The following is a 23813-nucleotide window of genomic DNA, read 5'->3' on the forward strand; positions in this document are numbered from 1 at the left end:
GATTAGGAGTTTGGGATTAACAGATATATACTACTATATATAAAATGGGTAAATAATAGGGACGTACTGAATAGCCCAGGGAACAATATTAAATATCTTATAATAACCTATCATGGAAAAGAATCTCAAGAAGAATACATGTATTATATATATAAGTATATAACTGAATTGCTTTGCTACACGCCTGATACTAACACAACACTGTGAATCAACTATTCAGGTGCACTCAGTCATATCTGACTCTTCTGCAACCCCACGGACTGTAGCCTACCAGGCTCCTTTGTCCCTGGGATTTTTCAGGTAAGAATACTAGAATGGGTTGCCATTCCCTCCTTCAGGGGATCTTCCCCACCCAGAAATGGAACCCTCATCTCTGGTGTCTCCTGCATTAGCAGGCAGGTTCTTTACCACTGAGCCACCTGGGAAGCCCAAGTCAACTTTACTTCAATTAAAAAAAAAAAAAGGAAAAACCTCACTTGAATCCAGGAAGTTTTAGACTTTGCTGAACCCAGGAGCCACCTGAGATGCTTGTTAAAAATGCAGACCCCCAGGCTCCACGTCCTAGGAATCCAGCCTCAGTGCCTCTGGGCCGGGGCCAGCAGGGTTGAAGCAAGGTGTCCCTCAGCCCACTGTTCTGATTCTCCATTATGTTTGGGTCCAGGGTTCTCAGGCGGCTCTGGCATGGCTTGTGGAGGTAAATGCTGTTTTAAGTGGTGGCTGGGATGCCTGCAGCCCCAGCACTGCAGACCGTAGGGGACACTTACACACACGCTGGCTTCTCCTCCTGCACCAAAAACCTGCAGGTTCCATGGAAGCAGAACTGACTGTGGGAATCTGGGCAGTCATTAAAATGGGACACCACAGCTGCAGCCACGGGCGGGTCTGCTGGGGAGAGAGAAGACATTCGGCTCAGATTCAAGGCACAGCAAGACATCCCACAGGTCCCACCCCCCTGGAGAAGGAGCCCGGATGGCTGGGGTTTCTAGTCCCTACCAGCATCTCCTCCTCAGCTCTCATGAATTATCTAACGGCCAGTCCAGAACCTGCTTGTGAGCTTTCCAGGGGGCTTTACTTACTTAGCTTTGTATGAAACAAAACAGTCTCCCCCAAAGCCTCAGTGTAATTCAGATATATCACAGCAATTTTACTATTTAAAGCCTATTCCCCAAGAATGACCTAATTTTACTTTTGGAAAATGACAGAGATCGTTTTTTTAAAAGACAGCCTCCATAAAAATCTGTTTTAAAGGCAAGAAACTGAAGAAAGTTACAAAAGAGTACTATTTAACCATTCAGTTGATGCTAAGAATTATGATGCAAAAAGATGTTCATGATATATAACTGTAAGAGAAGCAGTGCATTTCCAGTGTGGTCTATATAGTATGAGTCTATGCAAACACACAGAAACACACTGAAGAAGTCTGGGAAGGATTTACAGAAACATGGTGGCCGGGTCTCTCTGGGGTGGTGGGATCAGTTGTGATCATGACATGAAGATGACTTAATGCATCCAAGTCCACCTGGGAGTAGCACAGGCAGGGCTGGGAAAGCCAGGGTGGCGGTAGGGAGAGGTAACAGAGTCAGGTCCACTCGGAGCTCTGTCACTCTCAGGAGCTTGGGCCATCATGAGACTTCTCAGGCTGCTCAGAAGCACTGTAAGGAACCACACGTCACCTACTGACCAGCCCAAAGGGATTTATTAGGCTCCAGTAGCCCTGTTTTGTCCAAATAACCCTTCAGACACAGTAGGTAGCTATTTCAAGATGGCATGACAGATGTTTTTGTTGCATCTTTCAAAAGGTTCTCTTATATTTATGTTTGGGCATTTAGGGAGTAGGTCGTTTTCATATATTTTGGGGGGGTGGAATATATGTGCATGAGCTCTTGTGTTTTTGAGTGAATTAAACTCCACTTTCATATTGTAAGATTTTCAACCATCATGAAATAGTAAACTCATGTTGCTATCTATTTATGATTTGCTTCTAGAAGTATCACAATTTTGGAAAACTCGTAATTCTAATGGAAAAAACAGAGCCTAAAAAGCACAGCTTTGATGCTTTCAAATTATGGTGCTGAAGGAGATTCTTGAGAATCTCTTGGACTACAAGGAGAATAAACCAGTCAATCCTAAAGAAAATCAACCCTGAATATTCATTGGAAGGACTGACGCTGAAGCTCCAATACTTTGGCCACCTGATGTGAAGAGCTGATTCAATGGAAAAGAGCCTGATGCTGGGAAAGATGAAAGGCAAAAGGAGAACGGGGAGGCAGAGGATGAGATGGTTAGATAGCGTCACCACCTCAATGGACATGAAATTGAACAAACTCCAGGAGATAGTGAAGGACAGGTAAGCCTGGCGTGCTGCAGTCCATGGCGTCACAAAGAGTTGGACATGACTTAGCGATTGAACAACAACAACAAAAAAAACATCAGAATCCTTGATGCAGAGCCCTTAGAGGTCATGACCTTGGGCTGAGGAGGCAGAAAGACATGGATTAGGGTCCTACCTCTGCTGCCTGGATGCCGTTCTGAGCTTCCACCTCTGTGAGACGGCGAGTCCTCTGCCTCATGGTGGCTCTGAGGTTGAGCGAGGCCAAGCGTATTAAGTACTGTGCTCACTGTTAGCTCTTCTGCTATCAGCATCCACAATCCCATGATGCTAATGAGTCCCACATGTGACCAGACCACTCTAGTATATAATCTCCTCCTCTCCCCATAAGTTCACTGCAGTGCAACTAAAAGTCCAGGGGTGCCTTTCATTCACTGAAGATAGTGATTTTCACATGTGAAGACCAGCAGAGAAGCCCAAAGCCAGGTGAAGGTGGCAACCCAGGACAGGTGGCCAGCCCTGCTCCTGCCCGCAGCACGTCCCTGCCCAGCAGTCACCTCTAGGACACGAGGGCTGATTACAGTTACCTGCAAGTCCTGGGCCCAGGTGGTTCATGAGTGGCTTGGCCACTTGCTGACAGCAGACACTGGGATGATAAGTTGAGGCTGAAAGTGTCTGCTGCAGGTCACATAACCAGCACTTCTGTGCTCACTAAACTCGTCAAGGGGCAAATATAGAGAGAAGAAGGGACTGGAGACCAGTGGATCTAATTTGATTAGATGTCGAAAAAGGCTTTTGATAAGCTCTATAAAAGGCCTTTTAGACAACCCTCTCCAAGTGGCTATTGCGAGTCCCTTGTCAGGGCTCACAGCCAGGCTCCTTCACGTGTGATCTGTGGGCCGACAGCTTCATATCCCTGCAGCTTGTCAGAAAGCCAAGTTGCTGGGCCCCACCCTAGACTACGGGATTAGGATCCTTGGGGTGGGGCCTAGGAATTTGTGTGACAAGCTGCCCAGCCCAAGTGATTTTTTTTTAAAGTCAGGTTTATTGAGACAGAATTGACATACAGTACCTTTTGCCCTCCAGGTGATTCTGATGGGCACTCATCACCAGAACCAAGCTAGTATCACAGGAAACAATGGAGAGAGACAAGAGGCCTCTCAGAAGAGTAAAACAACAGGGCTCCTGAAAGGGACACTTGTTGGAGCCGATCATCTTCCAGCTCTCCAAGCTCCTCTGTGATACTAAAGCCTAGAATCCACTGACGGTCTTGGTGGTGAAGTGTCAGGTCAACAGAAACATATTAAAAGGAACACTTGGAATCTGTCTGTGGGAACACTACTCCCCAGAGCTGATGGGGCAGGAGGAGACTCGGTGTGGCGATCTTGTTTAACCTGTATTTATGGATATTTTGCCTCATCTCTTAAATGACTTGAGGCTTTATAAAAATAGGTACCACAGAAAGGAGATGCAAGTGGGAAAGGTGTGTGTGTGTATGAGAGAGAAAGAGAGAGAGAGAGATGGAGAGGGAGGGAGGGACTATTGGGTGGGTCGGGGGGAGGAGAGAAGATACACGGAAAGGACAGAGGGAAGGAGAGACAGAGATGGAGATGGGGGGCGGAGGAGGGAGGTGGGGGAAAGAGGAAGAAACAGAAAGAGACAGAGACTGGCAGTGAGAATGGGAAGGGCAGAGCAGACAAAGGAATACAAGGGCAGGGGTCTAAAAGAACCAGGAAGTCAGGCATCAGGTTACACATGAAGACACATCAGAGTCCTGAGCAAGTGCTGATGTTCCATGCCTCCAGGCCATCTAAGCAAGGATGCATACAGTCCATTAGATAGAAATGCACCCATTTTGCTGGAGAAGGAAATGGCAACCCACTCCATAGCGTCTCGAAGAGTAGGACACGACTGAGCTACTTCACTTTCACTTTTCACTTTCATGCACTGGAGAAGGAAATGGCAACCCACTCCAGTATTCTTGCCTGGAGAATCCCAGGGACAGAGGAGCCTGGTGAGCTGCCGTCTATGGGGTTGCACAGAGTCGGACACAACTGAAGCGACTTAGCAGCAGCAGCAGCAGCACCCATTTTGCATACGCAGGACAGGGTCAGCTTTGCCCAAGTCTATGGTCAGAGGATAATTTCTACAGCTGCTTTCGAAGGGGACTTCAGGTGTTATGGGGAATGACATCTTCCAGGAAGACAGGGCAGAGACACTTGCCAATGTCACCGTCTGCTGTTCAACAGCTAAGAGCCAAAGAGCCCAGGCGATGGGGAAACTCTCTGCCCTTGTCACAGTGATGAAGACGAACACCTGCTGGTTTGCTCCCTGCAGTCAGAGAGCAGGATGAGGTGGGGAATCTGATGCTTAGAAGGTAGCCTCCTGGTCTTCCACAACCCACTGTTCTGACTCAACCCCCAGTGCTGAGGGGATCAAGGGATGCTAGGTGATGATCATGATCACTAAAATATTGTTTATTTTAAACCCCCTTTTCCTGACTACAAAAATGATACATCACTGTGGAAACCTTTTGTAAGTGCCAATGTAAAATAAAAAACATTTTCGAGAATAAAACTCATCCTTAATCCACCACTTTGGGAGAACTGGGCTTGCCTGGTGGCGTCGTTGTTAAAGAATCTGCCTGCAATGCAGGAGACCCCGGGTTGATCCCTGGGTTGGGAAGATCCCCTGGAGAAGGAAATGACAATCCACTCCAGTATTCTTGCTTGGAGAATTCCATGGACAGAGGAGCCTGGTGGGCTACAGTCCCACATTGCCTGTGCGCCTGCACGCACACACACACACACACACACACACACACAGACATACTCATGAAAACTTTTTATTTCTATTCTGTCACATGAGCTTGACCTCACGTGACATCCCAAACATTTTAAGAGTGAGCATTTAGTTCAAGGTCTGCATCGGGTGCCATCCTGGTGCTTAACCCCGAGCAGCTCAATGTGTGCAGTGAGGGTGGGTCCTGTTTCCAGTCCAATGGTTCTGGGGGTGTGTGACCTGTGCTGGGGAAATGGATGGAGAGGACGAGACCAGACATGGTCCGAGGCTGGGCCACCTCCTGGCCCTCTGCACTTGCAGCAACCTCAGGGGGCAGCCTGGCTAAGCCTCCTGGGCTGAGAAACCTAAAAGCCCTATGCAGCATGCGAAGTTCCCTACAGGTCAGGGGGAGATTTTATTCCTGTTTTGGGGCTTTTATAGGTATTTGCCTCAGGTACCACTAGAATCTGCACTGAAAACCCCAACACCGCAGCATGGTATGCTCACAGACGAGACCTGTCCTACTGATGCGAACACAAGCTCCAGGGATGCTGTGGAGAAAAGGGGCTCTGGGCGTGGCTGGGAGGGGAGAAGATGGCTTTGCTTTCTGAGTGTGCCTTACATGCTGGTTGCTGGCCAGGCCAGGCAGGGTGGGCGGTCACATCAGGTGGAGGATTTGCTGGTGACTTACATAACTATGGGACTTCCCTGGTGGCTCAGATGGTAAAGCATCTGTCTACAATGTGAGAGACCTGGGTTCGATCCCTGGGTTGGGAAGATTCCCTGGAGAAGGAAATGGCAACCCACTCCAGTCCTCTTGCCTTGAAAACTCCATGGACGGAGAAGCTTGGTGCAGACTACTATCCATGGGGTCGCAGAGAGTGGGGCACGACTGAGCGACTTCACTTTCTTTCTTTCACTTACATAACTATGAGGGGCTTCCCTGATAGCTCAGTTGGTAAACAATCCACCTGCAATGCAGGAGACCCCGGTTTGATTCCTGGGTCGGGAAGATCCACTGGAGAAGGGATAGGCTGCCCACTCCAGTATTCCTGGGCTTCCCTTGTGGCTCAGCTGGTAAAGAAACCGCCTGCAATGAGGGAGACCTGGGTTTGATCCCTGGGTTGGGAAGATCCCCTGGAGAAGGGAACAGCTACCCACTCCAGTATTCTGGCCTGGAGAATTCCATGGCCCATGGGGTTGCAAAGAGTTGGACACGACTGAGCAACTTCATTTTCACACATAACTATGAGCCATACAAGGAAACTCCCCGACTCCCAGCATCTTCCCAGAGAAGGAGTCTTTCAGCCTGCCTCTGTCCCTCTGTTTCCCTTCCCCCTCTTCTCTGTCCTTGTTTTTGCTCTACCCTCCTCTACTTTCTCCCTCTTAGTTTTTCTTTCTCTTCTTTCTGGAAACTCCAGTAAATATCAAAGTGAAGGAAGGAAAGGTCTAGACACTTAAAACAGAAAATCCCGCCTCACTTGGAAAAGAAAGGTGAGGCCAATAGAAACTCCAAGGAGCCCCTGGGGGGTCCAGGCAGGGAGGAGTGAGTAGGCTGCCCCTCCCTTGGGCTCCAGACCCTGCCCTCCTCTCCTCCATGCATTGGGTCTGATGCACATGTGATTGTGCTGATTGGAAAATCAAATGCTCTGGTTTGCGGAACAGACCTCATACCAAGCCCATCTGCAGTTGGAGTTTTGAAGCCCTTCAGTTCCTGTTGCTCTGAAATTTATGAGAGGCCTCTGCAGCTTGTTAACCAAACGCATATCTCACAGACACCGCTGTTCTCTCATGAAGCTATGAAAGCTTTGCCTAGAGACCACAGACCCACTAATAGGGCCTGGAACCCTTGCCCCACTCACAGGAAGAAGGTCTGGAATAGCAATCTAGGGGGTGTGGAAACCGCAGATTCAACTCAAGCAGGGGTCTCTGCAGTCAGAAGGGTCGGAGGCAGCCGTCTGAACACCGCCTTCTAACACCGCTGCTCCCCGAGGGGTGTGGGGAGGGGGCGTCCACACCGCTGAGGACAATCACCCCCTTGAAAAGCAGCCCTAATTGGACTTTCTGCGGGGCTGGTCCCTCGAAGCTGACTCCTCAACTCTCTTCTCCAGACATCAGCAGTTGCAAACACGTTTGCCTGTTGTGAAGCTTACATCATTTACAGCCATTTCATTACTTCCTCAAATATGGCTAACTTTCTGACAGTTTAAGAATGACACCTGTTTTTTTAGTAGGAACTTTCAGACAGGTTTTTCACCTGGGGCTGAGTATTTTCTCTTCAGACACTAAAGTGTCTAAAGCCAAGTAATGCTTCTGGAATGTCTAGGAGAAAAGGCAATAGATGAATTTTATGAAGATGGGAGTTGGTCAGCAGCCCCTGTAAAGTTAGGGGAGCGGATGGAGCTGAGTGCATCTGAGATCAGCTTGCTGGTGCTCCCAGGGCCAAGGCCAGCGGCACAAACTCCTCTGGGGCTCTGTTCCTGGGTGGAGAAGGGTCGCTTTAGGCTCCCAGTGAGCCCATTTTACAGGGATGGAACTCCAGGCTTACATGAGCCAACACATGAACCTGCAGAATTAGCCAGCATGTGAAGGGAAGGCTGGTACAGAGGCTTACACCTGGGCGGCAGAAGTGCTAAGCCAGGGCTTAGAGAAAGGGGTGGTGCAGATAGAGACTGGTGAGCAGGGACCCTGGTTCCCCCGGGCAATAGGGGAGTGAGAAAAAGAACTATCACAAATTTTAGAAGTGATCCTGACGAGGAAGAGCACTGTCAGCACTGAGTGTGCTAATGCTTCTGACCTTTACCACAGAGAGGAAGGCAATCAGTGAGGGCATTTCCTGTGCCAGTGTGAGGGGCAGCTGAACAGGGCGTGGTTTCAAGCCAACAGTGGGCGTCAGCAGAGTACAGGAGAGTAGTCTCAGTTACATTCACAGGAGTAAGAAGATACATCTCATTCCTAAGGGCTACTAGTCATCACTTCATGGGAAATAGATGGGGAAACAGTGGAAATAGTGACAGACTTTATTTTTTTGGGCTCCAAAATCACTGCAGATGGTGACTGCAGCCATGAAATTAAAAGACACTTACTCCTTGGAAGGAAAGTTATGACCAACCTAGATAGCATATGCAAAAGCAGAGACATTACTTTGCCAACAAAGGTCTGTCTAGTCAAGGCTATGGTTTTTCCAGTGGTCATGTATGGATGTGAGAGTTGGACTATGAAGAAAGCTGAGCACTGAAGAATTGATGCTTTTAACTGTGGTGTTGGAGAAGACTCTTGAGAGTCCCTTGGACTGCAATGAGATCCAACTAGTCCATTCTAAAGGAGATCAGCCCTGGGTGTTCTTTGGAAGGAATGATGCCGAAGCTGAAACTCCAGTACTTTGGCCACCTCATGCGAAGAGTTGACTCATTGGAAAAGACTCTGATGCCGGGAGGGACTGGGGGCAGGAAAAGAAGGGGACGACAGAGGATGAGATGGCTGGATGGATCACTGACTCGATGGACGTGAGTCTGAGTGAACTCCGGGAGTTGGTGATGGACAGGGAGGCCTGGCGTGCTGCGATTCATGGGGTCGCAAAGAGTCGGACACGACTGAGCGACTGAACTGAACGGAACTAGTCAATTGAGGGGAGCTCAATTCTGCTGAGTTTGGGATGTGTGTGGTGGTGGTGTGATATACTCACTCAACTCATTCACAAACCAAGGGCAGTGAACACTTTAAAAAGGACAGATATAAAGCAATCTGAACGTAGTCTGGCTTCACAGGACCATCATTTAAGGGGCGATGATCCTTTGTCACTGTTAAGCAATGGGAGAAAAGTAACTCTAGAAGCTCTGCCACCTCCTGCCATCCCGCTGATGTCACTGATTCACCGTTTTTGTCACTACCACCCCTACACTAAGACTCGCAATTTTCTGAGAGCAAATCTTATACATCAAAGATAATATACTTTTCCTATTACATGATCCCCGAATACAGATTTACTCAGTTTTAAGCAATTTTTTTCCAACACTGGCTAATTTTGACCCTAGTTGATCTTTACCTTCCCCTGGTCTTAATCTGACTTTTACACCCTGCCCACTGCTCCACCCCCATTTAAGAGCATGGAGACCATGTTATCTCCTTAGACCTCAAACCACCTGTGGGGTCAACATCACTATTCTCTATTTTTCAGATGAGGAAACAGAACTAAAGCTTAGGTAAACTTGCCAGTGCAGCTAGAAAGTACTGGAACTAGACTTTTATCTCAGTTCTCTTTGATTTTAAGAGAGTTAAGGGCTATAGAAGATTAGAACACTATTCAGTCCAGGAGACAGATGCTGAGAAGGCACATAATCAAACTCAATCAGACTCTGCAAGTCATGTGGCTGTGAGGAAGGCGAATACTTAGTTTCTTAGGCAGTCAGGAAACTAGATGACTTTCTAGTAATCAGAAAGGGGCACTTTTACGAGAAGCAAGAGGAAGTATTTCTTTATCTGGGGGAGGAGTGGGGGATGGTACATGTGAAACTTATTATTCCCATGAGGGAGCAGTGACTGCAAAACATAGATGAAAAAGAGATTTCTGTCCACAGATGATGGTTAATTGAGGAGTAGTTGCAAAGAGGGTGGGGGCTGGCCCACAGGATACTACCAAGGATCTCACAAAGCCTGCCCTCCCCAGAGCCCAACCTCTGGGCTACATGATGCTCATGTCCAAGAAATTGGGAGCTTCTGGCTCAGAGCAGGGCTAAACTGGACTCTGAATTGCTTTTGCAGCTTTAAACAAGATGCTGGGTGGGGGTGGGAGGGGAACCTAAGGGAGCATCTGAGCTCATTTAATCCCCTCTGAGCATTTCTCTCTTTAGGATAAGACTCAAGGGGAATCAGATGTGATGGAACCAAATTTAAAGAAAGGTATCGGTGAAGAAACAGACAACATATTTCCTACAAAGATATTGGCTTTAAATAACACAACACCTGTGTGCATGTGAAAGAGACAGAGAGAGAGGGAGGGGAGAGGAAAGACAGAAAAGAAAACAGATACATATTCAGAGAAAAAAATCACTCATTGGTGGTATTTGACACCAATGGGGTTCATCCTGCTTGTGGTTATTTCTAAGGCAAAGGCAGAACTTGCATTACTTTCGGTACCTTTTTCTAATGCAACAGAAGAGAATCAGATAACATGAATATAAAAACAATTTGACTGCTTCATGTCCCATCTAAGGCAGGGCTCCCCAACCTCCAGCATCTAACCTCAGCTCATCTAATGAGCTGGTATAATAATAATAGAGATAAACGAAACAATAAATGTAACACCTTGAATCATCCCCAAACCACCACCCCCACTCCCCACCCCCCCAACCAATCCCGGTCCATGGAAAAGCTGTCTTCCACGAAACTGGTCCCTGGTGCCAAAAAGATTGGGGACTACTGATCTAAAGTACCTGGGTTTATGATGTAAAATGATTCTGAAAAAGGGACATGTAGATAAAAAAGATTTTTGACCATTGTCCTTAGGTAAAATATAAGGAGATGAGGTCCAGTGTATATGAGGTTGGTTGCCTTAGAATAGAAGCTCAGATAATGTATTTATAAGAGTCAAGAGGAAGGTAGCATATAATTGAATGGGTGCTGGCAAATTGGTAGATAGAGTTGTAGGAGTCTGGAGGAGTTCTCTTCTGATGGCTTAAATTTTCTGAGTGAAATAGGAAGCAAGTTCATCTAAAGTTTCCCAGTAAGTTTGGTGTTTGCAGCAATTTTTTTTTGACCAATACTCTCCTTGAAATTAAAGCACCATTCTATTCCTAAAAAACAAAGTACTTGGACTTAAATTTTTTAACCCAATATGGGTTTTCTGAAGTTGGACTGTGGTGATGCTAATAATGATGATTACTGTTATTATTAATAGTAGTTATAGTAGTAGTTGTCCCTCGGACAGCAAAGAAATCAAACTAGTCCATCCTAAAGGAAATCACCCTGAATATTCATTGGAAGGACTGATGCTGAAGCTGAAGCTCTAACACTTTGGCCACCTGATGTGACAAGCCAACTCACTGGAAAAGACCCTGATGCTGGGAAAGATTGAAGGCAGGAGAAGGAGACGACAGAGGATGAGATGGTCGGATGGCATCACCTACTCAACGGACATGAGTTTGAGCAAACTCTGGGAGATGGTGAAGGACAGGGAAGCCTGGTGTGCTGCAGTCCATGGGGTTGCAGAGTCGGACACGACTGAGTGACTGAACAACAATACCAGTAATACACTGTCTACTAAATGCAAGCACAATACCCAGCATTTTATACAGAGAATTCTGTTTAATCCCCACCAAAGTCCTGTGAGGTGCTCATTACTACCCCAGTCTACAGATGAGGAAAGTAAAGCCAAGGGAGGTTAAGGATGTTCAATGTTGCTAAGTTAGCAAATGGTAGAGCTAAAACTAGAACTCATGGGTTGGCAGAATCTAAAGCTCCTGAGGGTGTGTCACTTCAGAGAGGGTGTGTGTGTGTGAGAGAGAGAGAAAGGGAGAAAAAAGAGGGAGACAGAGAGACGGGGTTGGGGAGAGGGAGAAAGAGCCAAAGAGTGAGGTGAGGGTTAAACCCTCATGGGCACCTTCTGCAGTTAAGACAACGCTTTCATTTGACGAGTAAACTAATTAGGAATTACCATGAAATTCTCAGGGCTATTTTAGAATTAAAAGAGCTAAAAGTCCCAAGGCAAAATGGTTTTAATTAGCAAAGAGGCTTTAGGAATCTAAAATACAATTTCATTGACATCATGTGAAGTGTGGGCTACTCATCTAAAGATGCGCAGCATTATGAATTTCAACTTGGCCTCTTACATGTGTCCAGCTTCCACCAGTAATACCACCTCCTCCCCTAAAGTTCATGGGGAAGGGAGCGAGAGGCATGCGTGAGATGCCCCCAAGTAGCCCCCAAACTGCATTTTAAGTCCATGAGTTGGAAAAAGAATGGAAATACACAGGACACAGAAGATCACCCATCCCCAGTCATCTCTTCTTTCTCTTGCAGACCCCGTTCTCTAGCCCCCTGATTGCTTCTTCTCTACCTTGGCCTTCATGATTTAAAGCAAAAAACCAAACTAAGAAAATTGCCAGTCATGACTCTGCTTTGAAGACTGAAAGTCAAACCTCCCACCTCTGTTACAATTTAATAATTTGATTTCAAAGAGACAGATCATTTCTTTATTCTACATCTCCAAACCAGAAAGCCCCTTGTTCTAATTACATCCTCTTGGGTGTCAACCAGCATTTTGAAAAGATTTCATTTCAAACTTCCGTTTACAAAGTAAACAAGGATGTCTACCTTTGGCTCTCATCAGCCAGCTCTGAATCCAGATGTGAACGGCTCTGGGAACCACAGCTGAGCCCTGCTAGATGGGGAATTCTCTTTTGACTTTGTTGAAGGAGCAGCCCCGTTGGAGCCTGGGGCTACCTGGGTTTGCAGTCTCTGTGTGTTTCTGTTCTCTTTATTAATATCAAAATTGTTAGGTGAAGAGGTTGGCAGGAAACCCTCAATTCCCCCTTAGGAAAAAATGCTTCCTCTTGTTGAGTCTTTGAAGCATAATCCCTTCAAACCCTCCACATTGAGTATATGTAAGCACTATTGGGATGACTGTTTTTCTAGAACATTCTATGCCCTCAGAACTTTTGACAGATGCCTTTTTCTTTTACAGTCTGCAGATGCAGTCTGGGTAGATGAAGGACACTCCTCATTGTAAAGTGAGGAAACAGAGGTATCCAGAGATAAATTTAAGGCAAAGCTCAACAGCTTTAAAAACTCAGATGTGATTTTTGTGGCTGGGACTTTGTCCCATAACAAATACATTACTTGTCCTTTTCAACCTGGGTGTTATATTGATGGTTTTTAGCTGTCCTTAGATAAGAGTCCTTTAATCAAGATTATATTCCAGAAGGAAAACCATGAGATGTTCAGAGAGTGGTGGGATTATGGGCAATCATTTTTTTTAAATAATTTTTCGAATTTTATAAAGTGAACATTTAGAGTTTGAAAATAAACATAATTTAACATTAAAATTGCACAATATTAAAAAGGTAAAGTTTAAACAATTTTTATATAGAAGACCAACCTTTAGAAATTTAGATTTGAATCTGCACGGCATGTTCCTGCCTTGTGTTTTATCATTATAAAGGACGAGGAGGAGGGAGACACAAAATAAATGTTTAGAGAAGACAGATGATGCTCAGATGAAAGACGTTTAATAAAAGCTGACCTCAGGCTTGGCCTCTTAGGCACGTAAACCTCACATGCTTCCACCATCTACTCCACTTCCAACTCCTACACTCATGTCTTTTTTTTTTTAACTGAAAGAGGACAGTAAGGAAACCATTCTGTGAAGGAGCCCGGGAATGAGAAGGAAAAAATCTGCAGCAGAAACTCCCACGAGTTCCTCCAAACCTGTGTTACTTTCCTTCCTAGACACACAGACTACACTTCTTGGACTCCCTTGCAGGTAAGTGTGACCACGTTATGGCCAATGGATGTGAGCAGAAGTTATATGCACCACTTTGGTCCACAGAAGCCTCTGCAGGGGGATCTCCCTTTTTCTTTTTCCAGCTGCTGGCTAGATGTCCTTCCAGGGGCACAGAGCCTGGGTCTTTGGATGACTGCAAGGGAAGAAGTTTGAAGGGCCAGGAACACCTGCACAGACTTTGAAATACGCAGGAAGTAAACAGCTTGGAGAATCCCAAGGATGGAGGAGCCTGGTAGGCTGCCGTCTATGGGGTCGCACAGAGTCGGACACGACTGAAGCAACTTAGCAGCAGCAGCAAACAGCATTCAGGGCTTGTCTGTTGCAGCAGGGAGTGTAACTCAAGTGCTAAGTCTGAAGTATGGACAGTGTTTGGGGGTTAGTGAATTTCTGATGAGGGAAAAATCCTCTTAATAAATCACTTCCTTTTCTCCTTTTTTCCCATAGTCCTTTCTGGGAACCTCATTCAAATACTAACATATCTTACACTTAGAATCTCAAGTCCACCTGACTCTTATTGGAAGCCTCCAGTTTGAACCCTTTGCTCCTCACCTTAAGGTATGTTCTGTCCCCTCTTCAACCTACAAGGGTCAGATCAATGCTCACACCCCTTTGCAGGGTTGGTGATAGTCTTTGGGGGGCCAGGAAGGACCTGTCCTTACAGAATGTTTATGAGACCAGCATTTGTAACTGAGCAAAGGCTACTCCTTCAAGTGGAAGTCTGAGAACACGACAAAATATAAAGCACTGCTGCCACAACTTTACAGCAGCCAAGGTCCAGCTGTTTTGACTGAAATGACACAAATGATATGTGTCAATACCAGGTTATCAAATCTCTCTGGACAAAAAATCACCAAGGCAGGATAGCACCGTGTCTACCATATCTTCAGTCCTCCTGATACAGAAGGTGGTGCCCTACAATTTCTCCAAATTGCTACCTCTTGTATCTCACCAGTCATAAAATCTTAAATCACCAGAAAAAAAAAAAAACAAACATGACCATCTACATCAAAGGATCTCGATAATATCAATATCACTGGGGGCTTTCCACGCAGCCTTTAGTTTTACTGGTAGTGTGTTACTATAAGACAACTTTTATAACAGTGCTAGAAAGAGCTTTATAATTTGTTATTTAAAAAGTAACACATGTTCATTGTAGAAATTTTAGAAAATCTAAAAGTGCTAAGAAAATTAATTGCCTTTGCTGAGAAATAACCACTACTTTCTAAAATATTTTACAAATGCTTATTTTTTCTAGTAGTTTTCTTTTTTCTGTTGTTGCTGTCCTTTTCAGAGAAGGCAATGGCACCCCACTCCAGTACTCTTGCCTGGAAAATCCAATGGATGGAAGAGCCTGGTAGGCTGCAGTCCAAGGGGTCGCTATGAGCCGGTCACCACTGAGCGACTTCACTTTCATGCATTGGAGAAGGAAATGGCAACCCACTCCAGTATTCTTGCCTGGAGAATCCCAGGGACAGGGGAGCCTGGTGGGCTGCCATCTATGGGGTCGCACAGAGTCGGACATGACTGAAGTGACTTAGCAGCGGCAGCAGCAGCAGCTATCCTTTTGCATCAAGAACTATGTTTCTTTGACTGTTCTCTTTTAATGATCTAGAATATACATATTCTCTTTTAATCTATTGATGGTCATCTTTAAATTTAAAATATTTATTTTCCCTAATTATCAAAGTTAAGAATGAAACTAGACATTCTTTTAGATAAGAAATGTAGTGTGCTTTTACTTCCCCCTTTCTCTTGTCCCCAGTTACCAGTTACTACAGTCCCTGGTGGCTCAGAGGTTAAAGCATCTGCCTGCAATGTGGGAGACCTGGGTCCGATCCCTGGGTCGGGAAGATCCCCTGGAGAAAGAAATGGCAGCCCACTCCGGTATTCTTGCCTGGTGAATCCCATGGACGGAGGAGCCTGGTGGGCTACAGTCCACGGGGTCGCAAAGAGTCGGACATGACTGAGTGACCTCACTTCACTTCACAGTCTGATTTCATGTCCCTTTTAATTATTTACATATGTAACTTTAAGAATTAATTTTGACATCTGTAGTAGGGTAACTAAATCAACAACCGTTACTTGGACACACATCATCACTGCTTTTTCTACACCACATCGTCCCCATTTGGGGGCTTTTAATCCTGATACACGTGCTATCTAGCCGTAGAGGATATTTGAACATTTTCAGGAAAAGCCTGTGAGGGTATGTCTACATTGTGAAATATTATGTGTCAGAGAACATCTTTCTGTTTACTAACCCATGTTTATGGCTTTGTATGTGAATAACACTTGGGTCACAATCTGTAGCCCCTGTAAGGCCGCCTACCACTGACTTGCGGCTTGTAGTTGATGAGGGGCCTGGAAGCTGGCTTCATTGTAGTATTCTTTCTAAGAAACCTGTTTTTTGTTTTCACCTGGATGCTTATGAGACTTTTTCCTTTGTAACGAAAACTTGTCAAGTTACATTGAAAGTTAATGCTTTCATTCTTAAAGACACATCTTTTTCAGCTTGAGTGAGTGAAAGTTGCTCAGTCGTGTCCGACTCTCTGCGACCCCATGGACTATACAGTCCATGCAATTCTCCAGGCCAGAATACTGGAGTGGATAGCCATTCCCTTCTCCAGAGGATCTTCCCAACCCAGGTCTCCTGCGTTGCAGGCGGATTCTTTACCAGCTGAGCCACAAGAGAAGCCCAAGAATACTGGAGTGGGTAAGTGGGTAGCCTATCCCTTCTCCAGTGGATCTTCCCGACCCAGGAATCAAACTGGGGTCTCCTGAGTTGCAGGCGGATTCTTTACCAACTGAGCTATCAGGGGAAAAGTTCTCTTTAATTAATTCATCCATGACTGTGTCAACCTTAGTTTGCTCTTTTCTTTCTTCATTTGGAAATATTATTATCTGTATATTGGATCACTTAGTTCTGTTTTTCACATTTTTCTCCTCAGTAATTTTATCTTTGTGTCCCTGAACGCCTAGTGCTATTTCTCAGGTTATTAAAAAAAAAAAAATCCAGTGATTTGATTTACAGTCATATCCAACCTGTTGCTCATTGGTCCATTGTGGATTCAAAATTGGTTGCCATGTTTTTTCATCTCCTTGCAGTTGTGTGTATGTGTGTGTGTGTGTGTGTGTGTGTTTACTAATAGCTCCCTGCTGTGGTTTCATAGATGCAATGTCAGCTGCAGTCTCAAAGACACAAATTAGAGGTAATTCAACATCTTCTCCATGAAAAAGAATCTCCTGCAGGTTCGATCCCTGGGTCAGGAAGATCCCCTGGAAAAGGGAATGGCAACCCACTCCAGTATTCCTGCCTGGAGAATCCCATGGACAGAGGAGCCTGGCAGGCTACAGTCCACAGGGTCACAGAGAGTCGGACACGACTGAAGTGACTTAGCATAGCCCTAGCATAGAGACACTTACTGAAATTCCTCAAGAATATTCTTCTCATATAATAAATCTTTTCATGCGGCCAGTAAAGTCTTGCATCATCATCTTTACAGACAAAGGCCTACCTTGTAGAGTGTGATGGAGAGTTAAGATAGGTTCCATTAGAGACTGTGTGGCCCTGTTCAACACTTTGGGCCCAGATAAAGATAGAAAAGGCAAAGTTTAAGTACTGGTATTAAATATCTGAGGAATCTGTTCAGTAGGAGGCAGAGCAAGTACAGCAGAGGGTTTTATCTTTGTGCCAGTTTTTTCTTCTCTTGGTTACTAGGCACCCATGCCATGGCAAGAGTAAGAGCTGACCAAGCTCATCACTCAGACTAGTGTCCTTTCTTGAGGTTTAGAGAGGATCCAGACAGACGGACCTCCCCTCAACCCACTGCACATAGCCAGCTCTCACCCACATACCCGGGTCTTCCAAGGTGTTGATTCTGCTCCTGATAATCCCCTCACCTCCTGGAGCGGGGGTTGGGGGGGGGATGCTGCTCTGGGGCAGGATGGATCCCATCTGTACATTCACTGGCAGAAATTTTTCAGAGCTTCTAGTACTGCTGAAAGTTTAGAAATAATTTCATGTTCTGTTGATCACTCATTTCAGTGAGCGTCCAAGGGCAGATGGGAGGAAGAAGGAATGAAAATGGTATGCTCAAGCCTCCCTTCCTGTAGGAAACGGCATTTCCTACATTATGTGCACACAGGGTGACCAGTGTAACACTGTCTCACCACCCCCATCAACTACTTAAGTTTTTCCAGGAAGCTATTTTTACCATGAGTGCATTCTCAGTTCTCCCTATGGAATCCCCAGTGAAGTGTCAGCGAGTACTTTCCGCAGGCTCAGAGTGGATTGGTTTCCCCCTGGTAGATGTCTGAACCAGCCAGTACCCCCAGAACTGTATCCTCACCCCTCTCTCCAAGGTCTGCTAGGATTCCCAAAGAGAAAAACTCAGTCCTGCCCCTTCCAAGATCTAAAGCCTTTGTCTCATAAAAAGTTGAGAATTCCTGGTTTAAACCCCACAGTTCAGTTCAGTCGCTCAGCTGTGTCCAACTCTTTGCAACCCCATGGACTGCAGCACGCCAGGCTTCCCTGTCCATCACCAACTCCTGGAGCTTGCTCAAACTCATGTCCATCAGGCTGGTGATGCCATCCAACCATCTCATCCTCTGCCTTCCCCTTCTCCTCCTGCCTTCAATCTTTCCCAGCATCAGGGTCTTTTCCAATGAGTCAGGTCTTCAGATCAGGTGGCCAAAGTATTGGAGCTTCAGCTTCAGCATCAGTCCTTCCAATGAATATTCAGGACTCATTTCCTTTAGGATTGACTGGCTTGATCTCCTTGCAGTCCAACAGACTCTCAAGAGTCTTCTCAACACCACAGACTAAGTGTAAACCAACCACATCAGAACTCTGTTCTTAAAAGGAGAAATGTTAGGGGATTCCAGAAATACCAAGGTAATTTTACCTGTTAGTAGTTTTTCTAAGCCACACTGGTTCAGAAACAAAGATCTTATCTTTTGATGAAAGTTCTTTTCCACCAAAAGCAAAATAATAGAAATAAGGCTGTAAAGGGTCCCATGTCCCCAGATTCTCCCCTAACCCAGAAATGAAATATTACAGAGATGGAGGTGCTCATATCTAAATTTATGGCTAGCCCAGAGCCCATCCCTCCATATGGCTTCCCTGAGGGGGGCATCCAGCTGTGCTTGACTCTTCTTATACACACTCACTACCCTCTAAGGCAACTCCTTCTACTTGGGTCAGCTTATTGCAATGAGGTTCTGCCTCAAACCAAGTTGACTTATGCCTCCCTGAAAACTCTCTGATTATCAGTTTGACTCTGTCCTCGGAAGCCACACAAAATGTCTCCCTCTTCCAGAAAACAGTCCTTTCATGTATTTGCAGTCAGCTTCCAAATGTCTGAGACTCTGAGGTGATAACTCTCAGCAAAGCTGGCCTTCAAGATGGGTCCCAGTGATCCCCAGCTCCTGGTATCCATGGCCTTGTGAATTTGCCTCCCATACTATGTCAGGGGTGACCAATAGAATACAGATGGTATGGGACTTCAAAGGCTAGGTCACAAAAGGCACCGTAACTTCTGCCTTGCTTTCTCTCTGATCATTTACCCTGGGGGAAGCTAGTTGCCAAGTCATCAGGACACTCAATGGAGAGGTCCACATGGCAAGAAACTGAAGTCTTCACCCAAGAGTTATGTAAAGGAGCCATTTCTCAGCCCCCAGTCAAGCCGCCAGATGACAGTTCAGCCCCAGTTGACATCTTGAAAGCAACCTCTGTAAGAGACCCTGAGCCAAAACCTCTCAGGTAAGCTGTTTCATAATTCCTGAGTCTCAGAATCTGTGTGGGATAAATGTTTACTGATTAAGCTGCTAAACTTTGGGGTAATTTGTTATACAGCAATACATAACTGCTGCTGCTGCTGCTGCTAAGTCGCTTCAGTCGTGTCTGACTCTGTGCGACCCACCAGGCTCCCCTGTCCCTGGGATTCTCCAGGCAAGAACACTGGAGTGGGTTGCCATTTCCTTTTCCAAAGCATGAAAGTGAAAAGTGAAAGTGAAGTCGCTCAGACGTGTCCAACTCTTAGTGACCCCATGGACTACAGCCCACCAGGCCCCTCCGTCCATGGGATTTTCCAGGCAAGAGTACTGGAAAGAAAGGGAAGTCACTCAGTCGTGTCCAACTCTTAGTGACGCCATGGACTGCAGCCCACCAGGCTCCTCCGTCCATGGGACTTTCCAGGCAAGAGTACTGGAGTGGGGTGCAATTGCATAACTAATCACTCCAATTCCTATCAATGTTCTTTAAGTGGGAAAGTCTGTAAACTTTTTACCTCAGGACAGATCCTGACTTTTTTTAGTGCCCTTCTTAAAATAGGCCTGCATGATAACAACAAAAACTACTATTACAAAAACGACTTCACCAAATACTTTGGGTTTCCATGCATCATCTGAGCTAATTCTTAAAAAGCCCTGGGACACAGTTCTAGGACTCTAACCATTTAAACTCAGCAGAGGCCACAGGCCTGGAAAAGGTCAGTTTTCATTCCAATCCCAAAGAAAGGCAATGCCAAAGAATGTTCAAACTACTGTACTATTCCACTCATTACACATGCTAGCAAGGTTATGCTCAAAATCCTTCAAGTTAGGCTTCAACAGTACATGAAATGAGAACTTCCAGAAGTACAAACTGGATTTAGAAAAGATAGAGCAACCAGAGATCAAATTTCCAACAGCCGTTGGATCGTAGAGAAACCAAGGGAATTCCAGAAAAACTTCCTCATTGACTACACTAAAGCCTCTGACTGTGTGGATCACAACAAACTGCAAAATTTTTCAAGAGATGAGAATACCCAGACCACCTTACCCTGCCTCCTGTGAAACTTGTATGCAGGCCAAGAAGCAACAATTAGAACTGGACATGGAACAAAGGACTGGTTTAAAATTGGCAAGGAGTATGTCAAGGCTGTATATTGTCACCTGCTTATTTAACTTATATGCAGAGTACATCATGTGAAATGCTGGGCTGGATGAATTATAAGCTGGAATCAAGATTTCCAGAAAAAAATATCAAAAACCTCATATATGCAGATGATACCACCCTAAAGGCAGAAAGCAAAGAGGAACTAAGAAGCCTTTTGATGAAAGTGAAAGAGAAAAGTGAAAAAGCTGGCTTAAAACTCAACATTGAAAAAACTAAGATCATGGCATCCAATCCCACCACTTTATGACAAACAGATGGGGGAAAAATGGAAACAGTGGCAGATTTTATTTTCTTGGGCTCCAAAAATCACTGTGAATGGTAACTGCAGCCATGAAATGAAAAGATGCTTGCTCCTTGGAAGAAAAGCTATGACAAACCTAGACAGCCTATTAAAAAGCAGATACATTGCTTTGCAAACAAATGCCCATATAGCGAAAGCTATGGTTTGACTATAGCCATGTATGAATGTGAGAGTTGGACCATAAAGAAGGCTGAGTGCCAAAAAATTGATGCTTTTGAACTGTGGTGCTGAAGAAGACTCTTCAGAGTCCCTTGGACAGCGAGGAGATCAAACCAGTCAGTCCTAAAGGAAATCAACCCTGAATATTCACAGGAAGGACTGATGCTAAAGCTCTAATATTTTGGCCCCCTGATGCCAAGATCAGACTCATTGGAAAAGACTCTGATGCTGGAAAAGATTGAGGGTAAGAGGAGAAGGGGGCGACAGAAAATGAGATGGTTGGATAGTATCACTAAATCAGTAGATATGAGTCTGAGCAAAATCCGGGAGATAGTAGAGGACAGGGAAGCCTGGTGTGCTGCAGTCCATGAGGTCACAAAGAGTTGGACATGACTTAGTGACTGAACAACAACAGTAACTACTTCTTAAAAGTCTACTACTTAAAAATCCCCAACAGGGATGGAATGATTTTTCTACAAGTTTCCTTAGTACACTGAGATGTAATTCACTTGTAACCCTGAACATAAAGTCATTTACGGCACTAGGTGGTCTTTTACTAGGATCCTCTCTAGACTATTTCTTATTTGTGAAGTTTGTTTTATCTTCTCTAGTTTGAAGAGCTCTCTCCTTGACAGAAAAGAGGAAAACAAAATTACAGTCAGTAGTAGTTTTTTCTTGGTTCTGCACTAACCTCATTCCAACTGCCCCAAGGAATGGATACATTCCTTCCTTTTTTACCTGTCTGCTCCAAAACAGAGCTTTAAAATCCCTTTTTTCATGTGGCCAACAGCCATGTGCTGCTGCTGCTAAGTCACTTCAGTCGTGTCCGACTCTGTGCGACCCCATAGACAGCAGCCCACCAGGCTCCCCCATCCCTGGGATTCTCCAGGCAAGAACACTGGAGTGGGTTGCCATTTCCTTCCCCAATGCATGAAAGTGAAAAGTGAACGTGAAGTCGCTCAAGTCGTGTCCGACCCTCAGCGACCCCATGGACTGCAGCCTACAAGGCTCCTCTGTCCATGGGATTTTCCAGGCAGGTGGGCAGGCCTCTATTTCTCACATCTTTCAGTTTTCCTGACATTCTTGTAGTCACCTGCCAGCACCCAGGGTAACACCTGCCACCCAGGAGGCACCAATGTGCTTGTTCACTCAACAAAGTGCCATTTAGTACTGTTCTTTGTCATATGTCTTGGGACATGTCTTTCTTTTTATCTTCTCTCCACAACTTATTACAGAGCTCACCCTCGGCAGATACACTCAGGTCTTCTTTAAATGTTTATTCCTTGTTTTTCTCATGTACCCTCTGACTATGAACTCAGAATTATCACAAGCCTTCCAACCTCCCCAGGCCACATTCCCTTCTAGAATCCTAGTCATTGGATCACTTTTGGTTTTTCTCTGAATTTTTGGAGACTCTGCCTTTCTGAAGCTGCACTATACCTAGTGTTTCCTTGTTTCCTGTTGGAAACTTTGAACTGACACAGAGACATGCTAGCCTGTTATGCTTTCTGGTCAAGGCTGCATCCAAAGAAGCAGGTGTTTCTGTCTTCTCCAGCTTCTGAGTAATCCAACAGGTATGCAAAGAATCTTCCGGGTGTTCCATTTGTGGCATACAGAGATTTCCAGAAAATGCATCAATCTGACATTTGCTGTCAAACCACATTCTATCCCTATGACTACTTTGTAATCAGGATCCATGCAATATTAATTATTTGGATAAACCATCTATCTGTAGAATTGATCCATGATGATATTACTCTTGATATTCCTTTAAAAAAAAACACACGTGAATCAAACATCCACGCCTCTGTTAAGCTTATGGTCAACAAATTTAGGGCTGACTGACAAATATTTCTCCACTTTCAAGCAGCACCCAGATTTTCTTTTCCATGATGGGCTTAAACAGGTTTATGGAAACACCCAGGCACCTACCCTCCCTTATGGAATTTGCATCTTGAGAAGACACAGAGATAATGCAGGTAGAGTTCATATAACACAACTGCAGCGTGTTGAACACAGTTCTGTCCTGAGATGCCTGGCTTCCTGGAGGCATCTATTTCCAAGTATGATTCTCTAGCTTTCTTGCTGTTTTGGGGGCTTAACAGCCTTCCAACAAGGTTGCATTTGTTTACAGTAGCCAGAACTGATCACTGCAACCATAAAAACCCTAGTTGATATACTCCAGGACAAGGCATATTCTCCAATGACTTATTCCCATGATGTTCTTTCCACCCAGTCTCTAATGCCCACAGCATCTTGGAATCACCCATTCAATTCACTGGACTCATCCATCTATTTGTGTTTCAGAAACATTTCCCTACTGAGCCCAAATGGCATAAACTGGATTAAAATGTGAAGTTTAATTTATTCATTGCCCCCAAGCAAACTCTAAGACTATAGTTACCCAAGATTTTAGGTATTGTTTATATAGTGCTGTGTTCTGCATTATTCCTGTCCTTTGTTAAGCTTTCCCTTTCTAAATTGATAAATATAACTTCACGGTCTCCTTTAATGTGTTGAGAAATTTAAAAATAAATACAATATTATAACAGAACTGAGAATCAACTCAAAGGGGCTTAGTGCAGCTTAATTTTCAAACTATACCTGCCACCCCCTCCATAGCATCTGGCTTTATATTTTTATTTGAATCTTCATCTTTCTTACCCCAAAATTTCTGTTTAAGGACATACTGACTAGCTGGGGGCCTCTTTTGCCAAACACTTGCTTATTTCCCTGTTTATACATGCTACAGTCCATCTCTTGACAAATCTTTATAGGCTATGGTCATATAGATATATAAAGTCTA

At 45.0% G+C, this 23813-nt stretch overlaps 1 protein-coding gene across 3 annotated transcripts in view; it reads right to left on the reverse strand.

The window, feature by feature from the left end:
- TGFA (transforming growth factor alpha) overlaps positions 1-23813 on the reverse strand; it is a 118711-nt gene that overhangs the window by 20056 nt on the left and 74842 nt on the right. For 2 of the 3 annotated variants that reach the window (XM_086323799.1, XM_086323800.1), the window contains one exon: positions 765-882. In XM_086323799.1, the coding sequence (XP_086179925.1) occupies positions 765-882 (118 nt within the window). Of the gene's footprint in view, positions 1-764; positions 886-23813 lie in introns of all 3 variants that reach the window. The other variant, XM_086323798.1, reaches the window with a different exon arrangement.

This window comes from Bos grunniens, chromosome 11 (assembly GCF_055505025.1).
Source record: "Bos grunniens cultivar Pamir isolate PY7600 chromosome 11, Bosgru_T2T1.0, whole genome shotgun sequence".
Lineage (NCBI taxonomy): Eukaryota > Metazoa > Chordata > Mammalia > Artiodactyla > Bovidae > Bos > Bos grunniens.